The sequence below is a fragment of the Ipomoea nil genome, unplaced genomic scaffold, assembly GCF_001879475.1.
Source record: "Ipomoea nil cultivar Tokyo-kokei standard unplaced genomic scaffold, Asagao_1.1 scaffold2580, whole genome shotgun sequence".
Lineage (NCBI taxonomy): Eukaryota > Viridiplantae > Streptophyta > Magnoliopsida > Solanales > Convolvulaceae > Ipomoea > Ipomoea nil.
In genome coordinates this window covers 1,732,098-1,756,755 of record NW_017619008.1, presented here as the reverse complement: position 1 = coordinate 1,756,755, position 24,658 = coordinate 1,732,098, and the positions used below count along the sequence as shown (strand labels likewise).

Sequence of the window (24,658 nt, the reverse complement as noted above, 5' to 3'; positions counted from 1 at the left end):
ACTAATTGTATTTCTACTACTAATGTACTTTACAGGTTTTTAATACTTTGTAATTTAGTCTTTCTTTCAATAATTTTTTTTTATTGTACAACAACACTTTTTTTTTATTAAAATGGTATTTACCCCGTGCATTGAACGGAACAATATCTAGTTATTTGAAAATTTAAAATGAAAAAATGAATGGAAATTAGGTTAATTGGAAAAGAAAATGAATATTAATAATTGACGTGCTGAAAAAAAATTATTCATAATTGACTAAAATAGAATTTCTATAAATTTAATGTGTTTTACCGTCATTCTAATTTTGATTTCCAGTGCACTATAATTATTTTCTAGTACTGGAATATATTTCGAGTGCACTAGCAATGACAGATTGTGTCCAAAAAGTAACTATATAGTAATTAACACTTGTTCTTTTAATATCAACTATACAGATAGATGATTATCATCTTATCAATAAAAATATTCCAACTGAACCAACTGAAGAGTCAGTTGTGCAAAAATGTTAACTAATGTTTGGTAATTAGTACTTAGTATTGTGTTTGAAATTTGTATTGCTATTTTGTTATATAATGTTTAGAGTTTGAATTTGGATTATGTGAATATGTATTGTTTGGTAGTATGTTCGAAAAATTAAGAAATGTTGAAATTTGGGGATCTTAAACCGAACCGAACCCTAATGTTAAACCGAATGGTTTTAACTTTTTTAAAAGTGAACCGCCCACCCCTATCTAACACCATAGCTTGTCTAAAGCTTTTATCCCAAAATGCTCCTAGTGGGAATCAAACCATAATTCATCTAGTATGCTTCAACAAGTATCTATCCATCTCGTCCATTTCAACCTTTAATAACTTTAATGCTTCATAAATTTGTTAAGATGTGATCCCGCTTACTTTTATTCTTCCACCAATAAGGTGTTCATGTAGGCTTCATGGCAAGGGTACACCATACTTTGTGAACCAGAACTGACTCAAATAAAATAAAATTGGGGACTACAAAAATATATTTTGGCTCATCAAAACTTTACAAATTATTCCTAACAATCCTAATATAACTTTTTATACGAACACCTTGTTCTATAGGGTAACACTCCCATGAAAACATGTCCTCGGGAAAAAACTAAGCACTAATCCCAGCCTTACATTTATTAAAAAAAAATTAAATTGAAATAAATAAGATGTTTTTTTTTTCAAAAAAAAAAAAAAAAAAAAAAAAAAAAAAAAAAAAAGCAATGACATTATTGTAATTATTGCCAACATTATAGTGCGATTTTAACATTATACGATTCAATTTATATATGTAAGCCTACAAGTTTCATAAGCTCCTTTTTTTTATAGTGTAGTAATGATAAGGTTAAGAGTTTTCTTAAACAATTTAAAAAGAGTTAATACCAAAAATGGTCCTCTGACAATAGGGGTAGTACTCCTTTTAATCATTGACTTTCAATTCTACCAAAAAGCATACTTTGACTTTCATTTTTTATCACAAATAGTCCTCCATTATAATTTCTGTTAAATGGATATTAAATCTTAGGTTAATATAGTCAAATAAAAAAATATTAAATGTTCCTCAGCACTCAGTAGAATGAATCCAAATACCCTTCAATACACTTTCATTGAGTTCATTCTTCCCCAATTCTCTTCCACAGTTTCAACACTCAGAATTTGGAGAGAGAAAAAAATACCCTTCATTCTCCCCAATTTTCCTTCAAAGCTTTAACACCTAGAATTTTGGAGAGAGAAAATGCAATACCCTCCATTCTTCCCTAATTTACCTCCACATTATGACAAAAGTAACAGCTAGGAATGCATGCATGGGTGGGAACTGTAGCTTGTCTCAAAAGTATATATGAGAGAGACCACTGCCACCCCCAAGGACCAATAGAAAAATTACATGCAAAATTCACCCCATTTCAATCAGTCAACCTGTTTGGCTAAATCTTAAAATTCAAAACAACAGACCAGCTACCGGCGGAGAGGATAACCATGTTCACCGAAAAAATCAAGACTCGGCCAAAGCAAACCTAGGGAGTCTCAAGAAAAGCCCATCCCACACACCAAAAGAAGAGAGAGATCTACGAGGAGCAACCCGTTCAACAATCTCCTCTTAACACCAAACATAGCAAAGACAAGTATAAACCCTTCAAATCTCTAAATTCACCAATGAAACCAGGAATAGTCTCATTCATCTAATTTCCATGCTAAACTCAAGACTTGCAAACCCACACAATTTTTCAACGAACTAGGGGGTACCCCCTAAACCTTATTGAAACGAAGGTTAAGAGATCCTCAACTCCTCAAGTAACTTTATCGCAAGGCAAAGAACCATAATTACCTCCACCCCTGAAGTTCAGAAGCCTTGACCGGGGACTCACCCACTAGGCGACCTGGTCTCTCGGGTGCTCGCGCTTCATCTCAAATTGCTAAGTGCTCCTCTTCAGTCGAGCCTGACCACTCTTCATACTCCTGATTGAGTATCTGATTTGGGGTATTTATCAATAATAATACGAGTTGTGTGTTTATATATTTAATAATAATAAATTTTCAATAATAATAATCTTTATCTTTATCTTTATCTTACTATATAAAATAGCCACACCCCTAGGAAACCGCGTTAGAGCCAAAAACTCCCGCCCAAGTGCGAATACACAATAGAGACTAATATGGCTTTGTTATTATATTTATATAGTAAAAGATGTTGTTTAAAAAAAATTAAACTATAATTTATTAACTACATTGAGATTTAAATGTCTTGGAATGTGAAAGGTTGCTTGCATAGTTGCATATCAGAACTACATTGGGATTAAAACGGCATTGAAAAGTTGCTTTATACTTAAACCTCATTATTACAAATCATTAATAAGGGTGTGAATACAAAATACAAAATACATTTAAATTTGCAATGACTGATGCAATCTCCAATACTAAACATTAAATTTAAAATATCTTAAAACACTATAAATAAGTCCTCAGAATTCATTAACATGTTCATAGATGCATAGATTTATCTTCTGTCGAACAACATGGAAGAATTGTAGCTGGAGAAAAGAAAATTATGGATGTTCTATCTTCTCAAATGCATCAAAGAATTATCGCATGTCTCTGCATCAAAGTAAATTGTGGATCAAGGTATTATGGAAACTGTTTTGCATTGTTTCTTTATCCACTTTTTTATTGCTGTTGGTTGTCACCTGATCTGTTATTGCCACCACCAACATGGAATGAGACAAATTGCCACCACCAACATGAGAATGAGACAAAGAGTATGTCAACGAGAGATAAATGGAACATATAGTGATTTCAAAAAAGGAATATAATGAAGAATTAAAAATACAGAAAAAAAAAAAAGTAGAAGCAAAGGTAAAGCAGAAAAATAGTAAAAAATATTTCAGCATGTTAAACCCATTTTTAAGAAAAATGTTTCTTCTTTAATTTCGAGTATTTATGGCAGATGAGTTGGAGTACAAGTTTAATGAAGAAATGGGTCCACTGGAATAAGCAGTAAAATGCCTATATGGAGTTTAATTTTTGAATACCAGTACATTACAACATCTACAATCATTATGAATATAGATGTTTGCAGGATTAACTATACAATGCTTGGTAGTATATAACTATATGTATGTATATATATATATATATATATATATATATATATATATATATATATATATAATTTTATGAATATATGTATATTATGAGATGCATGGATGATGTATGGAATTCAAACTGATTTCCAAACTGTTTGTATGTTTTTATTTATTCTTTTTTTTTTTGTTGATTACTAATAACTTCATTGATCATTGCATGTTTTTAGATTTTGTGTGTTTTCAGGTTTTCGCGCTTTTACAATCATTTAAGTGTTGGAAGGGATTCAAATGATTGTAGAATTTGGCTGACAATATATATTTTGTTGTCAACCATAGCTATTTAGTTCTCTTTTAATGGGATAGAATTAAGTTTTTAGTATTTTTGTAATCCAGGCTAATGCACTTCTTTGTAATGCTAAGGTATTTTGTATAACTTTAACTTACAAATTTGTAATATCTCTTCTAATGTTTTTCTTAGCTAACGATCACAATTCACAGGTCAAATCAAGTGTTGCTTTTGATCTGTTTAGGCAGTACTAATATGTCAACACACAGATTAAGTTGCAGTGTTTAGGCAGAAGGATAACTTTATAACAAATAATTGAAAATTGCATCATAGCTATTTCCTTCTCTAAGTGTCTTCTGTTTAACTATATATCAGCATCAGACAGTGGTAGAGAGAACAGAGTAAAGTTTTTTTCTATTAACATGTAAAGATTTGCAATGTGTTCATATTCTTCTAACACCTCTGAAATTGTTAATATCCAAATTTAAGATCTAAGTATTACACTATAAATTAACGTACAATCAAGAATTTTAATATGTAATACAGATGTAGTTACGATAACATGCAAGTCATTTAAAAGAGATTTTTATAAAGAGATTTCAATTCACCTGGTATCTTTAATATGTAGGAAAAAAATCAGCCATTCCGCATACTATTAAAAGTGTTGAGATGTATTCTACTTCACAATTTGGACTAGATCTAGATTCAAAATAAATTTTCAGACTTGTAGGACAAAAAAATAATTAAATTATAGATATAACCTCTGTGAATAGCTTGATTAGTAGACGTGTAGTGTTGATCGAAGGACCATCTACAACAATTACGAAAATTGGTTCCTGCAAAAAAATACACTCGTTAAGAACGTACAAACAAACATAAATTCCAAGAACACGCTGTAGTTGAAGTAAATTGCAAGGCAATCTATAAGCAAGCAATCGGAGTACAAGAAATCGGTCTCCAAGCTCAGAAATAGGAAAGTGGCAAATGAGTTCACACTAAGACAGAGACAAAAACTGATCTGTTTACGCTAACATGGATTTGATCGAAAGCAATTTTTATAGGATTCATAGTGCGACTTAGACGCACAATAGAGACATCAAGACCTATATTGAATTTGAACAAGAATATGATTGATTTTGATTTTTTAATATTTGGAATGAGTTTTAAATATGATTTATTTTTCTATAAGATGGGAGTATAGTCAAATAGTTAATAAAGAGTATTAATGCGATGACATAATCTATGAACATGCAATCGCATGTATGCATGGTACTTTGGACAGAAGCTTGTTTTCGATATTTGTTTTCGATAGCAGTCGCAGCTTCAATATGCAACCAAAGTGTCATGAATCATCTTCATCCAGCTATAATAATCGAATGATGTTCAAAAAATTGATGCCTTGTGCCAACATCATTTTCATCCAGCTATAAGCATCTCCATTTTCGAACATCATTCGATTCTTATAGCTGGATGAAGATGATTCACTGCACTTTGGTTGCTATTGAAGCTGCGACTGCTATCGAAAACAAATAACCTATCTATATAAAACAAACGACTTAGATTTAGGGAAGAAGAAGGAAGATACTTTTTAAAATCTCAAAATTGCCCTTTAGGTTTGACTTGCAAATAACACTTAGGACTAAATCAGGTAAAAATGTCATAGTCGAGGACAAAATTGAATAATTTTGATAGTCGAGGAACAAATTGATAAAATTCTCATAGTCGAGGGACCAAATTGGTAATTTTTTCATTTATATTTTATAAATTATATATTTTTTTTTATTAAAGCTCTATCTCTATCTCTATATATATTAAAGCATAATGAAGTATGGAAAAAAAAGTTAAACTTTAAAATCAACATAATAATAGCATAATTAAACTTTTAAAAATATTAAATATTACATTGTATAGTTATATTTACATTTTTAATCAAACTAATTCTGAGCTCAAAGTACATTTTTCTGTTTCCATAACCATTACTTTCTTTGTTAATTCAGAAGATGTCAAAAATTTAATTGATAAATTTGTTAAATTAATAATAGTCTGTGCATCGCACGAGACAATTACTAGTAAATAGTAATAGTAATAAACTTATTTAATAATAAATAATAAATAATAATAGTAATACGCATACCTTTAAAGATTATTTTAAATACAATCAACTAATATAAACAGTTAATTTACCAAATATTTTTTATAATCAACTAATACAATCAATTCATCAAATCAACAAACATAATCAGTTATTAAATACTAGGGATGACAACGGGGCGGGGCGGGGGCGGGGAATGGGGTCCCCGTCCCCGAAATATTTCCCCATTCCCCGTCCCCGCCCCGTTCCTCGGCGGGGATGGGGAATTATTCCCCATCCCCGTCCCCGTGGGGAATTTTCGGGGACGGGGAATCCCCGCCCCATTTTTTATTTATGCCTATTAAAATTAAATACTAAATAGTTTACAGTAACCACAAATTTTAATTCCTAAACAGTTTACTACACTAAACACTAAACACTAAACATTTTAATTCCTAAACAGTTTGCACTAAATACTAAAATTACTAATTAAAATTCTTAATATTATTAATATTATATATTATATAATATATATATTATTAGTCGGGGATTCGTGGACGGGGTCGGAGATCAGGGATCTTAATATTATATATTATATAATATATATATTATTAGTCGGGGATTCGTGGACGGGATCGGGGATCAGGGATCGGGATCGGGGCGGAACGGGGAATACCCTTCCCGTCCCCGTCCCCGTCCCCGTCCCCGACTGGGATTGAGAATTCTCCCCATCCCCACCCCTGTTCCCCGAAATAAATCCCCGAACTCGTCCCTGTCGAAACGAAAATCAGTTTCCGTCGGAAACGAATTTAATTACCATCCCTATTAAATACCAACTAAATCAATCAGCTATCAACTAACCTAAATCCCCTAATCCATTCATTCTCTCGGCTTCTGGCTTCTGGCTTCTGCGCGTCTGCTTCTCCATTCTACCATTCCACAATTCCACAGCCCACAGACGACGTGCGACGGTTCTCCGGTCTCTCTGCGACTCTGCCCCTCACCGTCTCACGATCACAGCCCACTGCCCCACAGTCCCCCACGCTCATAGCATACGCACTCGGCACTTCTCCCTCGTCTCCTGTCTCTCTGCCCACGGCTTATGTTTGCTGGCTTGCTGCAACAGAATTACAGCGACTGAGCGACAGGTTTGTTGTTCATGGCTTGAAATTGTTAAAACTGCAGTTATAAACATTTGTAGAGTTTTACTTCTATCAGATTTTCTATGCTTTAGTTGATCAAACACTTTTTGGAGAGCAGCCGTTCTCAGTCAGAGAAATATTTGTAATATTTCTGTCATTTTATCAGATTTTATGTAAATTTTGTACGGTCGAAACTTCAATTGGTTTTTCGACCTTGCTAATTGTTACGGAGAAATTCTCAATTTCTGTGGGATCATGTGTCTTGCCGGTGGATCAGTGAATGGAGAAGAAGACGACGATGCAATCAAACCCTAGCTCTAAGAGTAGCATGAGATGTCCCCATTGCGCTGGTCCCCTTTCCAATGAAATGGTAAATTCTCACAAATTTTCTCTTCATTTATTCCTTTTTCAGCATAAATTTTTCATGAAATTTTGATGTAGTATTCTGATAATCTTGTCAGGAGACTAGCGAGTGGACAGTTCCACCTTTGATCAGAGACAGCTTTTCTATGGTACTAATTTACCATTATATACATGTGTGTATACAGCCCTAGTTTATATCTCTTATTTGATTAATTGTTTTTTTTTTTTTTCTTTTATTTATGTTGTTATGGTTTTATTGTACTGGGATGAGCTAGATTGGTACTGCTGTTGGTGGCACAACAAGTGCGTTTTATGGCTTCAACCATGGTAATGATGCTCACCCCATAATTTGGTTGTTACTATCTTCGGCTAGCTTATGACTACAGTGATCACTTAGGTGCAAAGTGCAATTAAACATCATTTTCCAATTTGTTAATTTTATTGGTTGTATATGATCTGATGGATGTTATGTGAATGCAGTTTTCAAGGTAACAAAAATTGATCCTAGACACATAAGAAGCAAAAGATGATCAAGATATATGTTATCATTAAACTATTAGAATATCGTTATTAGTATTGTCACTTATAGTTGATTCAAGTAGGAAACAGTAGGAAACAGGGGCGTACTTTTATTATAAGCAATAAAATAACTAGTTAGAGAATGAAGCAGGGCAAAATTGAGTATGCTTGATTTGTGTAAATTTAAATATAATACAATGAAAATTTCCTTGTAGTTCTAGAATTGGTTTGAGGAAAATTCTGGCAAACCTTGATGTGGGATATACTCCCCACTATACATTGGCTTTACTGGTTATTTTAGGCATCACTTCAGAGTATACTTTGAGGTATGTATTTGCAACTCCATATTTAAAATTAAGTTGTAGGTTTCTAGCCAAAACTTTATAGTTATATTGGTTTCATGGTGAGCTGGGTTATAGCTCGATAGTATTTTGTGCGGAATTGAGGATGTGTTTACACTGTTGAATGTATCAAGTTCTTCTAGATCACCAAATTGTTAGAAAATATTTTGAGTTGTGTGGTTGATGCTCTTATTATGAATTTCTTTTGGACCATATCTCTTTATCTAAGAATATCTATTTGAATATCACGCATCTTCTATGTTCTACTGGAAGGATTGTGATTTCTATACAATCTTCATCTCTATTCTCTACTAATAAGGATTATGAATTTTACAGTGATTTTTAATGTTTTTATCTCATCTTTTTATGACCTTCCAGTGATGCCTATTGTTCGAAGATGGATTAAAGGCCCAATGTGGTTACATTTCCTTGTTGGGGTAAACTTTCTCTTTCTGACTTGACATATATCACAGTTTCTCTCCTTGCATTCTGAGGTACTGTCATTTCTTGCCCTGCATTGCCTGGAGAAACATTGTTATCCTCTAGGAGTGATAATCTTTATGTTGAGTGTCTGTGGGTGGGGGGTGGGTAGGGTATTTGTGTTGGCAAGATATGGGCTCCATTAATAATAACCCTCAATTACTTTTTGGTAAGAATATCAAATATGGTACATTTCTTGCTGTGAGAATGAAGACTTAGTCAAGGTTTCTTTGTTTTTATTTTTAACTTTCTGTTCTAGTATAATTTAAAGTTGTTCATCTTTGCTTCCCTATGATTTTTTGGTACATTCAAAGAATTCTTCTGATGCATCATTTCATGGTTGCAGGCTCCACCTGTTATTGTTTTCTCATCGGCATGTGCAGGATTGGCAGGTAATAAGTTGCTTTTTCCACAATTGCGAGTGTTAGTAGTTGGCTTGTTTACGTTTCCTAAACGTCTTACATTGAGTTAACTTTTTTCCTATTTAATCAAATCCCTCATTCACATGGATTTGTTGGGTGGGGATGGGTACTAAAAGTAAATAAATAAAATGAGGCGTTTATGTTAAAAAGAACATTTCCATTGACACTAGATTTGAAGTTAAAGCCTCCTTTGGACTCTGACATGAATGGACTCCTCTTTATATTTTTTCCTCAAACACTGCAGAACTTAAGTAACCTTCCCCCAGGATTGCTGAGATTCTAAAGGATGAGATAACAATAATCTGATTGAATGAATTGAATTACAGAGAGAGAGTCTATCCTATATTAGAGTCTACATAATATTCTCCTATCCTGTAGTCTAGAGAATTAGACTAAACCTCAACCACTAGAAATACAACCATATAGTATAAAATAATGTACAAACTAATTACATTACTAACACACCACCTCAAGCACAAGGTTGGAGGGGAACAACATTGAGCTTGTTTCTGAGTAACTGATAGCGTGGAGCAGGTAGTGGTTTGGTGAAGATATTAGCCAGCTGTTCCTTGGTGGAGACAAAGTTGACAACGAAGTCACCATTCGCGACTTTGTCACGGACGAAGTGGTAGTCGATCTCAACGTGCTTCGTGCGAGCATGAAAGACAGGATTTGCCGCTAGGTAGGTGGCTCCCAGATTGTCGCACCAAAGTGTTGCTGGTTGACCAGAGTGTAACCCAAGTTCACGGAGTAAGGAGATAACCCACGTAACCTCGGCTGAGACGTCTGCAAGACCCTTGTATTCAGCTTCTGTTGAGGACCGCGCTACTGTGCGCGGTTTGCGGGAGACCCAGAAGACTAGATTATCACCTAAGAACATTGCATAGCCACTGGTAGATTTACGGTCTATCGCACACCCAGCCCAATTCGAGTCGGAGTAGGCATGCAGATCTGAGGAAGCCGAAGGTGTGAGCCGTAACCCTAGATCTTGTGTGCCTTTAATATACCGTAGGACCCGTTTGAGTAAGGCCCAGTGTTCAGTAGTCGATGTGTGCATGAACTGGCATAACCTGTTGACGGAGTAGGCAAGATCCGGACGAGTGATAGTCAAGTACTGTAGGGCTCCAACAATACGACGATACTGAGTAGGATTTTCGAACGGGTCAGAAGAGGGACTAGCCGGTTTCGTGACGGCTGCTGGAGTGGCCAGAGCTTTGCATTCAGTCATCCCAGAGCGTATGAGAATGTCCTTCATGTACCGTCGCTGAGAAAGAACCAGGGTATCCCTGACTGGTAGAGTTTCAATGCCTAGGAAGAACCGAGGTTGCCCAAGATCTCTAATCTTGAACGGCGTGGAAAGTCGTTGAAGCAATGTGGCCACGAGGTCTGTGTCGTTACCCAGCATAATGATATCATCTACATACACTAGGAGAAAGACCCATGATGCCCCAGTGGTGTAGTGAAAAAGCGACACATCTGTTTTAGAAGCACATCATCGGCTTTCCGCTTGGTGCGAAAAACCCACTTGCAGCCGATGATGTTCATGTTCGGTGTAGCCGGTGTGAGCTCCCAAGTACTATTGTGCAAAAGAGCATTGAACTCCTGGTCCATGGCATCACGCCACTGTGGGTGACCAACGGCCTGTGAGTAACAAGTTGGGTCAGTGGACGCAGTTAGGGCGTAGAATTCTTCGTCCGTGCCCTGAGTTTGACGTCTCGTGCGCATGACATGCGGAACAACAGCCTTGCCCTGACCTCGGGTGGCTTTGGCCCGCCGAGCCGGTGGTTCAGTCCTGGCATTGGTGGGCGAAGAGGGCGGGGCTGCTATAGCTAACGGGCTCGGCTCTTGTGCTAGATGCAACTCTATAGAAGTAGGTGTGGATTGGGAGTCCACAATTATTGGCCCGGACCCCAGGGTGGAGTAGATGGGCTAGCTGCAACCTGTACATCAGACTGCATAACAAATGGGAAAATTGACTCATCAAATTGGACATGCCGGCAGATAAAGACTTTTCCCATGATTGGATCCAGACAACGGTACCCCCTATAGGAAACTGGGTAACCTAAGAAGACACAGGGCGCCGACCGATATTCCATCTTGTGCCGATTATAAGGCCGTAGATAGGGATAGCAGCGACACCCGAACACACGAAAGAAAGTGTATGGCGGTTGTGTTTTATATATGCGAAAATAGGGACTCATTGTTTATAGCGGAAGATGGTAGGGAATTAATCAAGTACGTTGCAGTTTCAAACGCACAGTCCCAGTATATTGCTGGAGTTGAACTTTCAGCAAGAAGTGCTAAGCCGGTTTCGACAATGTGTCTATTCCGACGCTCAACTCGCCCATTTTGTTCATGTGTATAGGCACATGACTGACGATGATTGATCCCGAGAGACTCAAAAACTTTATGTAGGCGGTGGTATTCACCCCCTAGATCAGACTGGATGGCGACGATAGAACGGGAAAATTGACGTTCTACCATCGCCCGGAACACATCAAAAATTTTATATATATATGATTTTAACCTTAACGGATAAAACCAGCAAAAACGAGAGTGGTCGTCCACAAATAGTACAAAATAGCGGTAACCTGAAGCACTAATCACAGGAGACGGACCCCATATGTCCGTGTAAAGTAAATCCAATACATTATTACTAGTGCTCAAAACTCTATTTAAAGGAAATCGTGAGGATTTTCCTAGTTGACACGCAGTACAAACTTTTGACAAACTAGTTTTATTATGGACTACCGGACAGTGTTTCAGGACTCTTTGTAAGGCTTGATTGTGAGGATGACCGAGGCGTTGATGCCATACTTCGGAGGACGCACGCGCGGATAAGAAAGCACGTGGCGACTGGGGAACCAATAATTTGTATAGTCCTCCCGAGGTAGACCCTTTAAGAAGAACCACTTAAGTTTTGCAATCCTTCACAAGAAACAGATTTTTGTGAAACTCAAAATAAACATCGTTTTCATTAGTAAAACGATATACAGATAACAACGGTGAACACAAAAAATATTTGACATTGACAAAGATTTAGATTTAGACGGGATAACCGTATGTCCAACATGAGAAACGTCCAAACCTGTACCGTTGCCAATTTTCAGAACATCACCGCCGGTATACGCCTCGGAGTGATTTAGCATCTGTTCGTTCGGGGTTGCATGCGATGAGGCTTCGGTGTCCGGATACCATGCATCCGCCGCTCCATGAACTGCCGAGTCGCCGGAAACCGCCACATTGGCGTGGCTGGCCGGTCGATCGGCATAACGCTTGAAGCAGTAAATGGCGGTGTGGCCATGGGACCTGCAAATTTGGCATCGAGGACCACCTCCACGACCCTGCCGTCCGCCATTCTGACCGCCTCTGCCGCGGTTTTGCCGCCCATGACCACCACGGCTGTTTTGTTGCTGATCGCCGCCGTGTCTCCCTCGCCCTGCGAAGAATGCGGTCGGTGCACTCCCACCTCCAGAAGAGTCGCCCACTGCAAAGTCATCCTCATGGATGAACTCCTGGGCTTGGAGAAAATCGGAGAGCTGCGTCAAGGTCACCGGAGCTCCGGTGGCAGTGAGGGAATTCGCCATGGTCCTGAACTCCGGGCGTAGGCCGCGAAGAACATACAGGATCTGTTCTTCATTGGAGAGCGGTCTGCCGGCAAGGGGAAGGGCTTCTGCGATCATTTTGCACCGTCCAAGATAATCGGCCGGCAAGCCAGGTCCTTGTCGGAGGGTCTGGAATTGCCCCGACAGGGACGGTGGTAACTGTTCGTTCTGAGGAGTTAGTTGACATCTCAATTGTCGGGATAGATTGAACAAAAAAAGGGCTAACCTATCGCAACTGATACCAGATGAGATAACAATATCTGATTGAATGAATTTGAATTACAGAGAGAGAGTCTATCCTATATTAGAGTCTACATAATATTCTCCTATCCTATAGGCTAGAGAATTAGACTAAACCTCAACCACTAGAAATACAACCATATAGTATAAAATAATGTACAAACTAATTACATTACTAACATAAAGACATCTACTTCATTTTGAGGACCACAAAACTGATCCACTGTTGCATTTGCTTGTATCATACTATCATCAAATTTGAACAAGTTAAGGTTTGGACCAAAAGCTTGCAAGCTGGCAGTCATTAGTCTTTTGTATTAAAAAATAAAAAGAGATATGGGGTAAATATTTATTTGTATAATAATATCATTATAAAACTGCATCTGCCTAAACTAATGCCTTTCTCATCCTTTGGAATTAAGATGGAATATGACAAACTTGAATTTTAGCCTCATTCAAAAATATTGACTGACTGAAGTCAGCCAAGCACTAGTCTTTACGTTTCCACTGTCCACTTCAATGTTCCCTATCTGACTTGATGTACATTGGTGATAAACCTGCCTACAGGTGGTGCTGTTCCAGCACTTGCACAACTTGCATCATCTTCATACCATGCCGCCAGCTCATCTTCCACATTACAGCCTCCTTCCTCGCAGGATGAGAAGATTAACAAGTCCCGACAATCCTCCACTCTAAAACATTGCCGGTGAGTGATAGATAAGAAGCAAAGGACTCTTTGGCGCATCAGTCTCCTGACAATCTTGCCCACTATCAATGCAGCCAGCTATAGGGTTTCCATTGCATGATGCATCAGATGTCCTCTGCTCCATTTAGGTGGTCGCAGGACACTTATGTTGGTATCTAATTTTGGTTTAGGTATTATTCTTTTGGTGTTTCCCAGTGATTAAAAGAATGCATTTTTATGGGACCTGCAAGTTATATGTAAATTGCAACCACAGGTTTTAAGCTATAGTTGTGATTTAATAGGGGCATGTGATTTTGTGGGTGGTGTGGTGTGGTGTGGTGTTTAGAGTGCATTGACTGAACTCAAGTGCTTCAGTCTAAAATGCTAATAAATTTATTCAGCATCTTTATTCTTTTGTTCGTTCAATGGCTGGAGGAGAGTGCAATGCATTATGCATTGATTAATGCTTCATTTGCACGCTTTGAATATGATGCAAATGCATAGGTTTGTTAATGATATCTTTTATGTTCTTCGGAATAATAGTGAGTGACGAAGAAACAAGGTTCTTCATTCTCCTTGCTATAGAACCTCCCACTCTAAATACTTGTATCTTTAAAGGGCAAACTAGTGTTTGTTGCCAACTTGCGAAACTGTAGTTCATTTTCGTGCAGACTTGCTACCTTGCAATAAAATAAAGTAAAATAAAAAATCATTTAAACATAATGTATGCTTGTATTAAATTTTCAATTGTCAACTATTAAAAGTAAAATGCTTTAATTGCTAGTGATATTTTGAAATTTTATCCACCAAATGTGAACATTTTTATACTTACTGTTTTAAATGGGGTAATTTTGGCTTGTTAACGCGTTGTCATTGCCTAGTATACGACACCACCTTATGTGATTTTTTTATGAGTTAATTATCGAAATGGTCTTTGACTATTTTTTTTAACCAATTAAGTCCTTCAACTTTAAAAATCTTAACCAATTTGGTCCTCCGTTTGTTTGATTGTTAGTCAATCGTTAACTTGGGACCAAATTGGTAATTTCGCTATAGTTAAGGGACCATTTTGGTAATTAACTTTAGGGGTGGGCAATTCGGTTCCAAATTGAATTGAACCGAATACCGTTTGATTTTAAAAATATATATAATAATGATAAGAGAAAATTTCAATTTTGGTCATATGACTATAGGGTTCTTGTTAATTTCAGTCCCTAACTTTCAAAAGTGTCAATTTAGTACCTTAACTATGCAATTTTTGTCAATTTTAGTCACTCCGACCAAATTGCCGAAAAATTTTAATGATTAAAATAATAAGGGTATTTTGGTCGTTTCACGCCTCTTTTCTTCTTCTCCGGCGAGTCCACCACTTTCTCTCCCGTTTCCAACATTCTTTCTCCCTCTAAACCCTATCTTTAATATCATCAAGCCTCATTTCCCCATCATCTTAGTTCATTGCATTCACCAGAAACGGGAGAGAAAGTGGGACCACCCGAACTGGGACCCTTAAGCAGCACCACCTTGGTTGTGCGATCCTTCACAACAAAATACTCAGGATGAAATTCAAAAAAGACGTTATTGTCAGTAGTGAATCGATGAACAGATAATAATGAAACGGAAAGATCAGGAACATGTAGAATGTTGGACAGTTTTAAAGGTTTAGAGACAGATAGTATCGTTGCACAACTAGTACTAGAAATACTTAAACCTGTACCGTTACCAATGCGAAGGACGTCGTTGCCGGTGTAACCCTCGGATTGCGACATCATGGCCGGATCGGGAGTGGCGTGAGAGGATGCGCCGGTGTCAGGATACCAAGCCGCAACCTCCGGTGGAGAACTGCCATCGGAAGGAACTGCGACATTTGCCTGCGGTGGTGATGGTTGATCGGAGTACCGCCGAAAACAATAAATGGCAGTGTGGCCGTGTGACCGACAAATTTGACAACGAGGAGAGCCACCACGACCACCACCACGGTTCTGCCACTGATTGGGGCGACCACCACCGTGATTTTGTCTGCCTCCACTATTCTGCCTGAGTGGCAACCATCGCCGTAGGAGCTCCAGTCCCCGGACCGGTCAGAAAGTCGTCGGAGTGGATAAACGTTTGAGCTTGTAGGTAGTCCGACAATTGAGGGAGAGTGACCGGAGTGCCAGATACAGCCAGAGAGGAGGCCATCGCCCGAAATTCCGACCGGAGCCCCCTAAAAACGTACAGATTCTGCTCGTCAAGAGGCATCGGCCGGCCGGCCTACGCTAGGTCTTCGACGAGAAGTTGGCCTCGGCCGAGATACTCGGCAGTTGACATCTCCCCTTGGCGAAGCGCCTGAAATTGGCCAAGAAGGTTGAGGCACCGGATCCTCGTCGATGAGCCTAGAGCAGTCTCGATGGAGCACCATACTTCCCTTGCAGTGGAGCGGCCAACCGCAAGATACATGACTTCCTCGGAGAGGGAGGAGATCAAGAGTTATAAGATGGACTGGTCTTGTTGAGTCCATACGGAGAAAGCCGGATTGGCAGCGGTGGACGTGGCTTCATCGGAGGTGCCGGCGGTTGGAGTGGAAACAACCAACGCCGGTGGGCACGGCGTGGTTCCATCAACAAAGCCGAGAAGGCCCTGACCCCGGAGGAAAGGGATGAGCTGTGTACGCCAGAAGAGATAGTTTCGTGTCGTCAGTTTGATCGACACGAAATGGTGAGCCGAGGTAACGTGGTTTGGGCGATGATCGGCGGCACCGGTGCAGCGGGAGTGCTCATCGTTCTTTCGGATGAATTAGCAGCCATTGGATGAGGACCGAAAAAGCTATGGGAGAGAAAATAGGAGCCTAACAATCTGATACCATGTGAATGTGTATCTTGTATTATCAAAATAACTCATAAGGAATATTACAATATATAATTCTGACTATGGCTACTCTAAACAAGGGAAGTATCAATTTACATAATGTAAAGAATTGTAACAGACAATTACAATGATTTGATTGGATATACAATGATTTACAATCAATTTACACTCTGTGTTTTATCACACTCATTGAACTTCGTCTTGGGATGCTTGACACGAGTTGCTCCAATCTTCATCCTACAATAAACAAGTAAGGCAATTAAGTCTAATGACACAGCATGGAATTTAAACATTCTGAATGGTAATAGTTCAACAAAATGAGACATATTAAATTTAGCCATCTTGTTTGAATTGTCAACAAGCACAACATCTTTCCTCCTAGAGCTTAAGGCTAATCCAAACACAAAATCCATGAAAATATCAAGTAATGATTTAGATGCATTGTGGTGGTAAGTAGCACAATTATGAACATAAGATTCTACATCTTTTTTCTTCTTTGGCCAATGAAAATATCCATGCAAAACATCATCACTCTTTGGAAAACCAAATTGTCCCTTATGTGAATCAATAATTAAACCATTGCTCAAATCCAAGCAAAAAGTGCCAATCCCATTGACTTTGAACCAAAACCCCTTGTGCAAGTAGTATTTGCCATAAGAAGTTTTCAAATGTGCCCTATAACTTCCCAGTGATTCCTTATCTCTATCAAATAAAGTTTTAGTAAAATCAAAGTTAAGGAATCTCGGATGTATGGAGATAAACAAATTTCTAACACATCTAGCAAGTAGGTCATTAATAGAAACATGACAAAGAAATCTAGAGAATTTTAATGCATGCTTTTGAAATAAAAGTGAGTAGAAAGTGACCCCCCTTCCTTTCTCTTGCTTACTATCCTCTTTAGTTACCAAGAGAGGTTGCACTTTGACACCTTGGGCTAGTCATTTCCACTGTATCACTGATTGTGGTCCCTTTGTTTGGTTACAAACTGGGCTAGAGGATTGGAGTGGTCAATGCAATTCCAAACATGGAGGTTCCACTTTTCTCTCTTTGATTTCTCCCTTCTTTAAGGCTGGTTTGAGAGCTTGCATCAACCTCAATTGAATTTCTTCTACTTGTTTAGGAGAAAAACGAGGCAAGACATATGTAACTCCATTCATGTGAAACACTTAAGTGTTCCTCATTCCATCATAACTTATTTTTCTGTCAAATTGTCATGGTCTACCTAACAAGATATGAGTAGCCTGCATTAGGATAGTATCACACAAGATTTCATCAGAGTAACTGTTAAAAGATAAAGGAATAAGAGCATGTTTGGTTACTCTAACTTCTCCTACATCGGATAACAACTGCAAACAATAACTATTCAGGTGATCAAGCAAAGGTAACTGAAGAAATTTAACCATAGCTGCACTAGCCTCATTTGTGCAACTTCTGGAATCTATTACCAGAGCAGAAGCATTCCCTTGAATTGACCCTTTAGCACAAAATATATTTTCACTTTGAGACTCATCTTTTTTTATAGGGTGAACATTCAAAACCTCCTTAGCAACAAGAGTATGACTAGACTCACTATCAGCATATTTAGAATCAAAATCTATAGGTATGAATGGTTCCCCCTCAACATGTTCATTGAGGGTTTCAAAATTGTCACAAACCTCATTATCGGACTTATATTCAACACAAGAAGCAAAATTTTCGGATTGTTTTGTTATCTTAACTACCCTCTTGTTAAGGCAATCACAAGCTATGTGGCCTCTCCCATTACATCTATAACAAATCAATTCTCTATCATGTTGAGGCCTCACTGCCTCACTTACCTTTTCCTTACCTTTGTCTCGTGAATCATCTCTTGGAGGAGGATGTTCATCACGCTTTTGAGAGGTGGAACAAGTGTTGTTCCATCTTGATGCATCATTTTTGGACCTGTACATTTTCATCTCTTTGATTTTTGCCTCAGATTCACGTGCAGCATACAAGGCATCATGAAGGGTGTCATATATCTGAAAACTCATTCCACATCGAATTTCTAAGTTCAATCCATGTACGAAACGAGCAATAGTTTTTGTCTCATCTTCATGTATGTCTCTCTGTTTAAGCAAAATATTTATAGTTTGGTGGTACTCATCAACTGACTTTGTTCCTTGCACAGTTCCCTGCAATTTTCTTTCAAGATCATACAAAAAAAGATTTCGGACGAAAGACTGGGCTCATATCTTCCCTCACTTAAACCCAAGATTCATAGGGAATAAAATTAGCAACTCTTTCTCAATTTCTTTTTCGCCACCAAGATAATGCATACCCCTTAAAAGATGTAGCAACTATCCTAATTTTTGTAAGATCAGAATATTGCTTTAAATAAAAAAAGAGTTTCAACAACATTCTCCCATTCTATGTATTCGGTAAGTCCTTTCTCACAGGTGAAGTTAGGAATTTCATGTTTAATGTTTCCTAACTCCGCAATACGCTGTTGGATCCTTTGACATCTAGGATCCACTCTTCCTGCTGGTGGCAGGTGTCGCTCATCATTGTGTGGTGGTTGCACTTGCTGTGAGCGTTGCTCCAATTTATTCATTCGTTTGGGTAACCTGTCTATCTTTTGTTCTAATGTCTAGGGCAGGTTTGGAACTTGTTCTGCCATCTGTATATAAAAAAAAAATTATCTAAAAAGAAAAACAAGAAGATGTGTGAGTAATCACGTTAGTGAAACCAAAAAGTTGGCTCGCTCCCTCAATGTTCTCAGCTCGCAGGTAAGAGGTGGATTATATGGCTCTGCGGGTGCACTACACACTCTTACAAACACACACTCCACTTGTGTATCGCTCAAGGTGGCAAATACTCTTACAAGCCTTTTTCCAAAAAGGAAAATTCTAGTCTGAAACTCAAGTTGATATGGATTCAACCTCAAAGTTCAAGAAAGCGTACCTTGGAAAACTTCACAAGCCTTTGAGAGTAAGGTGTATCGCGAGGTAGGTAATAAAATTGAGAGCAAGAAGCAAAGAAAAATGACAATACGAGCAAAGAAACTAAGCATGATTTGAAAGAAAAAAAAAAGGGAAGCAAAGAAAGAAGTACGGCAGAAAGATATGCAGGACCAATATCAGAAGATAGACACAAATAGAATGTAATAGGGGTGCAAGTGTACCACAACCAAATAAGAATATATCAAGAACTACTTCCAACCTTATACTTTCTCCCCTTCCTTTTCCCTCCAAAATTCTCCCCTTTCAACTTTCATGATTTTTTTTTTTGATAAGTAACCTCCAAATAACTACTGTAAATATCAACAAAAATTTCGGACTAAGAGGATCCACACAACCCCTTCAAAACAAAAACAAGAATTTCAAGAATCACCCAGAAAAACAGAAATGCTGCCCTTATTTCGAAGATCAATATCTCAATGACCGTAAGGAATTAGCAAGTGTATAATATATCAAAAGCACGCCCCTGAAGAGATATACAACATATCAAAATTTCAGATAAAACTAACTAGTGGATCTCGAGATATAGGTCATTCTTTGAAACTGGTCACAGAACGCGAAAATCTGGACAGGGTATGATTGCGACGTGATTGCGCGTAAATTCGCTTTAGATATAGGTAAGGATGAGATTGGGTTGTTTTCTTGATAGCATTTTTGGTAATATGGTGCTTAGGAGGTGTGAGGTCTCGTTGAAATAGGACGGGGAAAAGGGAAAACTCTTTCAGGATTGTTTTTCAAGAAATTGGAGAACATGTATCAAGATTCAAGAACACAACCAAGAATGCAAAGGAAATTTGTTTTAGGGTTTTTTAATGAATAAGACACGAAAAAATAAGTAGTATGTAAGATAAAAATGAGATAAACCTAGGCTCTGAATACCAAATTGATATGAACCTAGTCCAAGGTTCAAATAAAGATGGAGTATTGTCCCAAGAATGCTCTCAAAAGTAAAGATAGAGATGGATCAAAGTAGCTTAAACCTCACGAGAAACCCTTTGTCTCGAATCCTCAAAGACTTAGAAGAATCCCATTGTAGCTTCAAGTACCTCGATGTTGCAATCTTCAATCAATTAGAGTCGGATCTAGTTTCCTTCGATTCAGGAACGAGTCCACGAACCTAAATCTAAGGTTGAAGAAAGTAAGATTGATTCGAGTCCACGAATCAATTTGCTAGTCGACTCGACGACTAGCCACTAATTGAGTCCACAATTAGCCATAAGGTTTCTTACACAAGTGTAAAGAAAAACTTAAGAATTTTATTGAATTGAAGCCTGATCGAAACTGATATGGTTGTGCCCTATTTATAGGTATATGGGCAGCATTATAATCCTAAATACAATGGGAAAAAGAGTCCTAAAACCTAATCTAGAAAACAAGTAAATAGAGTTCTATTTAGAAAGGGATTTAAGGAATCCCTTCTAAGTACAAACTAGTGTTTTCTCTTTAATGACAAACAATTTAAAATACTGATGACCAAAAATAATAAGGCTTATTTGGGCCTAATTTAATCTCCAAAATCAGTATTTAAACAATTATAAAAAGCCTTGAATTCTTCTTTATCTTTTGCAAATGGCTTTGACTTGGATTTCCACCATCTTTAAACATCACCAATGAAGAGTTGCATTAATTGTTTGGACTTGGGCCATAATGGATCTTCATTATGTTGGGCCGCATCACCTATAATTTGGCTGGACTGACAAAAATTGTATAGTTAAAATACTAAATTGACACTTTTAAAAATCAATGACTGAAATTAACAAGACTTCTATAGTCATAGGACCAAAATTAAAATTTCCTACTAAGATACCTTACAAGTTACAAACACTATGTTATCTTGGGCTAAAGGTTGATGCCTTTAGGAAGTCTAACCCAAACTATTGCCTAGGTTCGAGGTCAAGGACTCATGGGTGGTCTTCTTCGACCTACAAAACAACATTTGTGTATGGAAAAGTGAAAATAAAATAAAATCGAAGCATTATATTAATTGGGAGCACATTGCCGGATTGCTGCGCGGTATTGCATTGATAATATGTTTTCCCTAGAGCCCCTTTCCTCTTGCATGCGCATGCTGCCCTTCACTATTCCCTATTCCCTATTACTTAATTATTTCCTTTTAGAAATGAGCAAATATTAATTTTAATACCATGAGTATTAGCAATAACAATTTTGACCCACATGTTTAATTCTTATCAATTTTTATTTACAATTATTGTTTTAGTACTAATTTTTGTCGAACTATTTTTTAGTGTCAAATTCATCACGCCAATCACCATTCGTTTAAGACATGCTGAAATATGAAATTATTAAGGATATTTTCATCAATTTTAAATTAAGATCTCAGTTTGAACATAAATAAAGTGATTTAAGGACAAAAATTAATAAAGTTCTCAATTTACATTAATAAAGGGATATCAATTTACATTTCTCTTCCTCAAATTAGGATCTTAAATTGAAAATAACGAAAATACCCTTTAAAATTTCGACATGTTTTAAAATAAGGAGTGATCGATGTGATGAATTTTGAAACTAAAACAACAGTCGTTGATAAAAATTGGTACTAAAATAATAATCGTAGATAAAAATTAAAAAGAATTAAACATTCATATCAAAACTGTCATTTTGCTAATGCTAGTGGGACTAAAATTGTAATTTCCTCTTCTAGGAATATATTATAAGTAGCTAGGTAACTTCAACTTATAAATACCCCTGCCTTCTACTCAAACTTCTTAGCCGCCCACCCCCTCTTAGATTCCCATTCCCATTCCCATTCCCATCCCAATCACTACAATGCCTTCCACTCCCTCTTTGGGTTCCTCAGTGTCCCTTCTCACCAAAGAGAACGACGGCTCTAACACCAACACCTATCTCGGAAAAAGAAAGGTTCCGCCGGGCGAGGATGTTTTTCATCAAACGGCGGCGGCGGAGATACTTAAAGAAGAAGAGGATGGGGTAGTGCTACTGGGGAATCAGATTCCTAAAACCAAGATCGTTTGCACGCTGGGGCCGGCGTCGCGATCGGTGGAGATGATCGGGAAACTCCTGAATGCCGGCATGAGCGTCGCTCGCTTCAACTTCTCCCATGGTTCCCATGAATACCACCAGGAAACCCTAGATAACCTGCGACTTGCCATGAAAAATACTGGCATTCCTTGCGCCGTCATGTTGGATACTAAGGTAAGTATCTAGTTTTGATTGTTTGTTACTTGGTGATAGTCCCTGCCGAAATAAATTTTAGGGATATGATCCAATTTAAACCTTCTAATATTTTGAATATCTTTTTAATACATGTTTTGAGTGAGATTTGAACGGGATACTTATTTTTATTTTTCTAGTGAAATTTGAATCCTCCATGCCTTTTGTCATCACCGCGAAGCCACTTATTTGGGCAAATTATTTGTGAATATGGGTCCACTTTGCGAGGACCAGCACAATTTATATATTGGATATTCATAATTAATGTAGACAATTTTATATATTAAATATTCACAATTTACCTGAATGTTAATCTTCACAAAGTAGACTCGGATCCATGGGATAACCGTTGTTACTTTGTTAATTATATGCATTAATGATTCGGCACCTAATTAATATATAATAAATAAACAAACATGTATTTATTAATTAATTAATGGCATGCAATGCAGGGTCCAGAGATAAGAACAGGGCACCTAAAAGATGGGAAGCCAATCGAACTGAAGCAAGGCCAAGAAATTACCCTAACCACAGACTACACCGTTGATGGTGACGACACCCACATCTCTATCTCCTACCATAAACTCGCCACTGACGTTTCTCCGGGGAGCACCATCCTCTGCTCCGACGGCACCGTCACACTTACCGTCTTGCACTGCGACAAGGATTCCGGCCTAGTGCGGTGTCGCTGCGAGAACAGCGCTGTGTTGGGTGAACGGAAGAACGTGAATCTCCCCGGCGTGGTCGTTGATCTTCCCACGCTGACGGAAAAAGACAAGGTGGATATCCTGGGATGGGGTGTGCCTAATAAAGTTGATATTATTGCGTTGTCTTTTGTGCGTAAAGGGTGTGATGTTGTGATGGTTAGAGAGCTCCTCGGCGAGCATGCCAAGAACATTGTTCTGATGTCTAAGGTTGAGAATCAAGAAGGGGTTGATAATTTGGACGAAATCTTGGCGAGTTCCGATGCTTTCATGGTGGCCAGGGGCGATTTGGGAATGGAAATTCCGATCGAGAAGATATTTCTTGCACAGAAGGTTATGATACATAAGTGCAACGCGGTGGGTAAGCCGGTGGTGACGGCGACGCAGATGCTGGAGTCGATGATCAAATGCCCACGCCCCACCAGAGCTGAGGCTACTGACGTTGCCAATGCGGTGATCGACGGCACTGATTGCGTCATGCTCAGCGGTGAGACCGCCGCCGGGGCGTACGCGGAGGAGGCTGTCAGAACCATGGCCAAGATCTGCTTGGAAGCCGAGAAGTGCCTCAATTACGCCCAGATTTTCAAGAAAGCTTTGGAGAATTCGGCGCTGCCCATGAATCCGCTGGAAAGTCTGGCCTGTGCCGCCGTACAGACGGCGAATTCCGCTAAAGCGGCCATGGTTTTGGTCCTCTCCAAGGACGCCAACGCTGCCAAATTGTTGGCTAAGTATAGACCCAGTATGCCGATTCTGTCGGTAATGATAGGCGACGATGCTCCGGCTAGTCACGGGCTCATATACCGGGGAATAGTGCCGGTTTCGATCTCGGAATTGAAAGCCGACGGAGGAGGAGAAGATGAGGTGACCGCGGCAGCCATTGGATACGGAAAGGAAAAGCAGCTCTGCCACGCCGGTCACACCGTCGTGGTGACCTCGCCGGAAAACGGTGTGATCAATGTACTTACTATCAACTAGAAGACGAGAAAGATGAAATTAACCGACGGTAGAAAGAGCTGAGCTTATCCTGATTTTTTTGAAAATAAAATTTAAATTTACTTTAGAATATTGGAAATTTAGATATGATGAAGGCCAGGACTTGTTTGGTTTCTAATTAATTAAAACTTTTTGGGTAGGTACAATTCTCTATGTAGGAATCCCACCATCGAAAATTCCAACTTTTATGTGGGGTTTTTAGT

The 24,658-nt window shown here is 38.3% G+C and overlaps 2 protein-coding genes across 4 annotated transcripts; both read left to right on the top strand.

Moving 5' to 3' along the window:
• Nucleotides 1–6,813: 6,813 nt before the first annotated feature.
• LOC109154094 lies at nt 6,814–14,160 on the top strand. Of its 3 annotated transcripts, none has more exons than XM_019301967.1 (7): nt 6,814–7,084; nt 7,329–7,459; nt 7,551–7,601; nt 7,728–7,779; nt 8,691–8,749; nt 9,139–9,184; nt 13,627–14,160. In XM_019301967.1, exons 2-7 carry the CDS (start codon nt 7,370–7,372, stop codon nt 13,767–13,769), a joined length of 441 nt encoding a protein of 146 aa, XP_019157512.1. In that variant the 5' UTR covers nt 6,814–7,084; nt 7,329–7,369; the 3' UTR covers nt 13,770–14,160. The 3 variants fall into 3 exon arrangements, with proteins under 3 accessions (XP_019157512.1, XP_019157513.1, XP_019157511.1); XM_019301968.1 differs by having other exon boundaries at nt 6,814–7,095; nt 7,367–7,459; XM_019301966.1 differs by having other exon boundaries at nt 6,814–7,095; nt 7,256–7,459.
• Nucleotides 14,161–22,282: 8,122 nt separating this feature from the next.
• Nucleotides 22,283–24,591, top strand: LOC109154093 (probable pyruvate kinase, cytosolic isozyme). Its single transcript, XM_019301965.1, has 2 exons — nt 22,283–22,740; nt 23,211–24,591. The coding sequence occupies exons 1-2, from the start codon at nt 22,354–22,356 to the stop codon at nt 24,435–24,437; spliced, it is 1,614 nt and encodes a 537-aa protein (XP_019157510.1). The 5' UTR covers nt 22,283–22,353; the 3' UTR covers nt 24,438–24,591.
• The last annotated feature ends 67 nt before the right edge of the window (nt 24,592–24,658 follow it).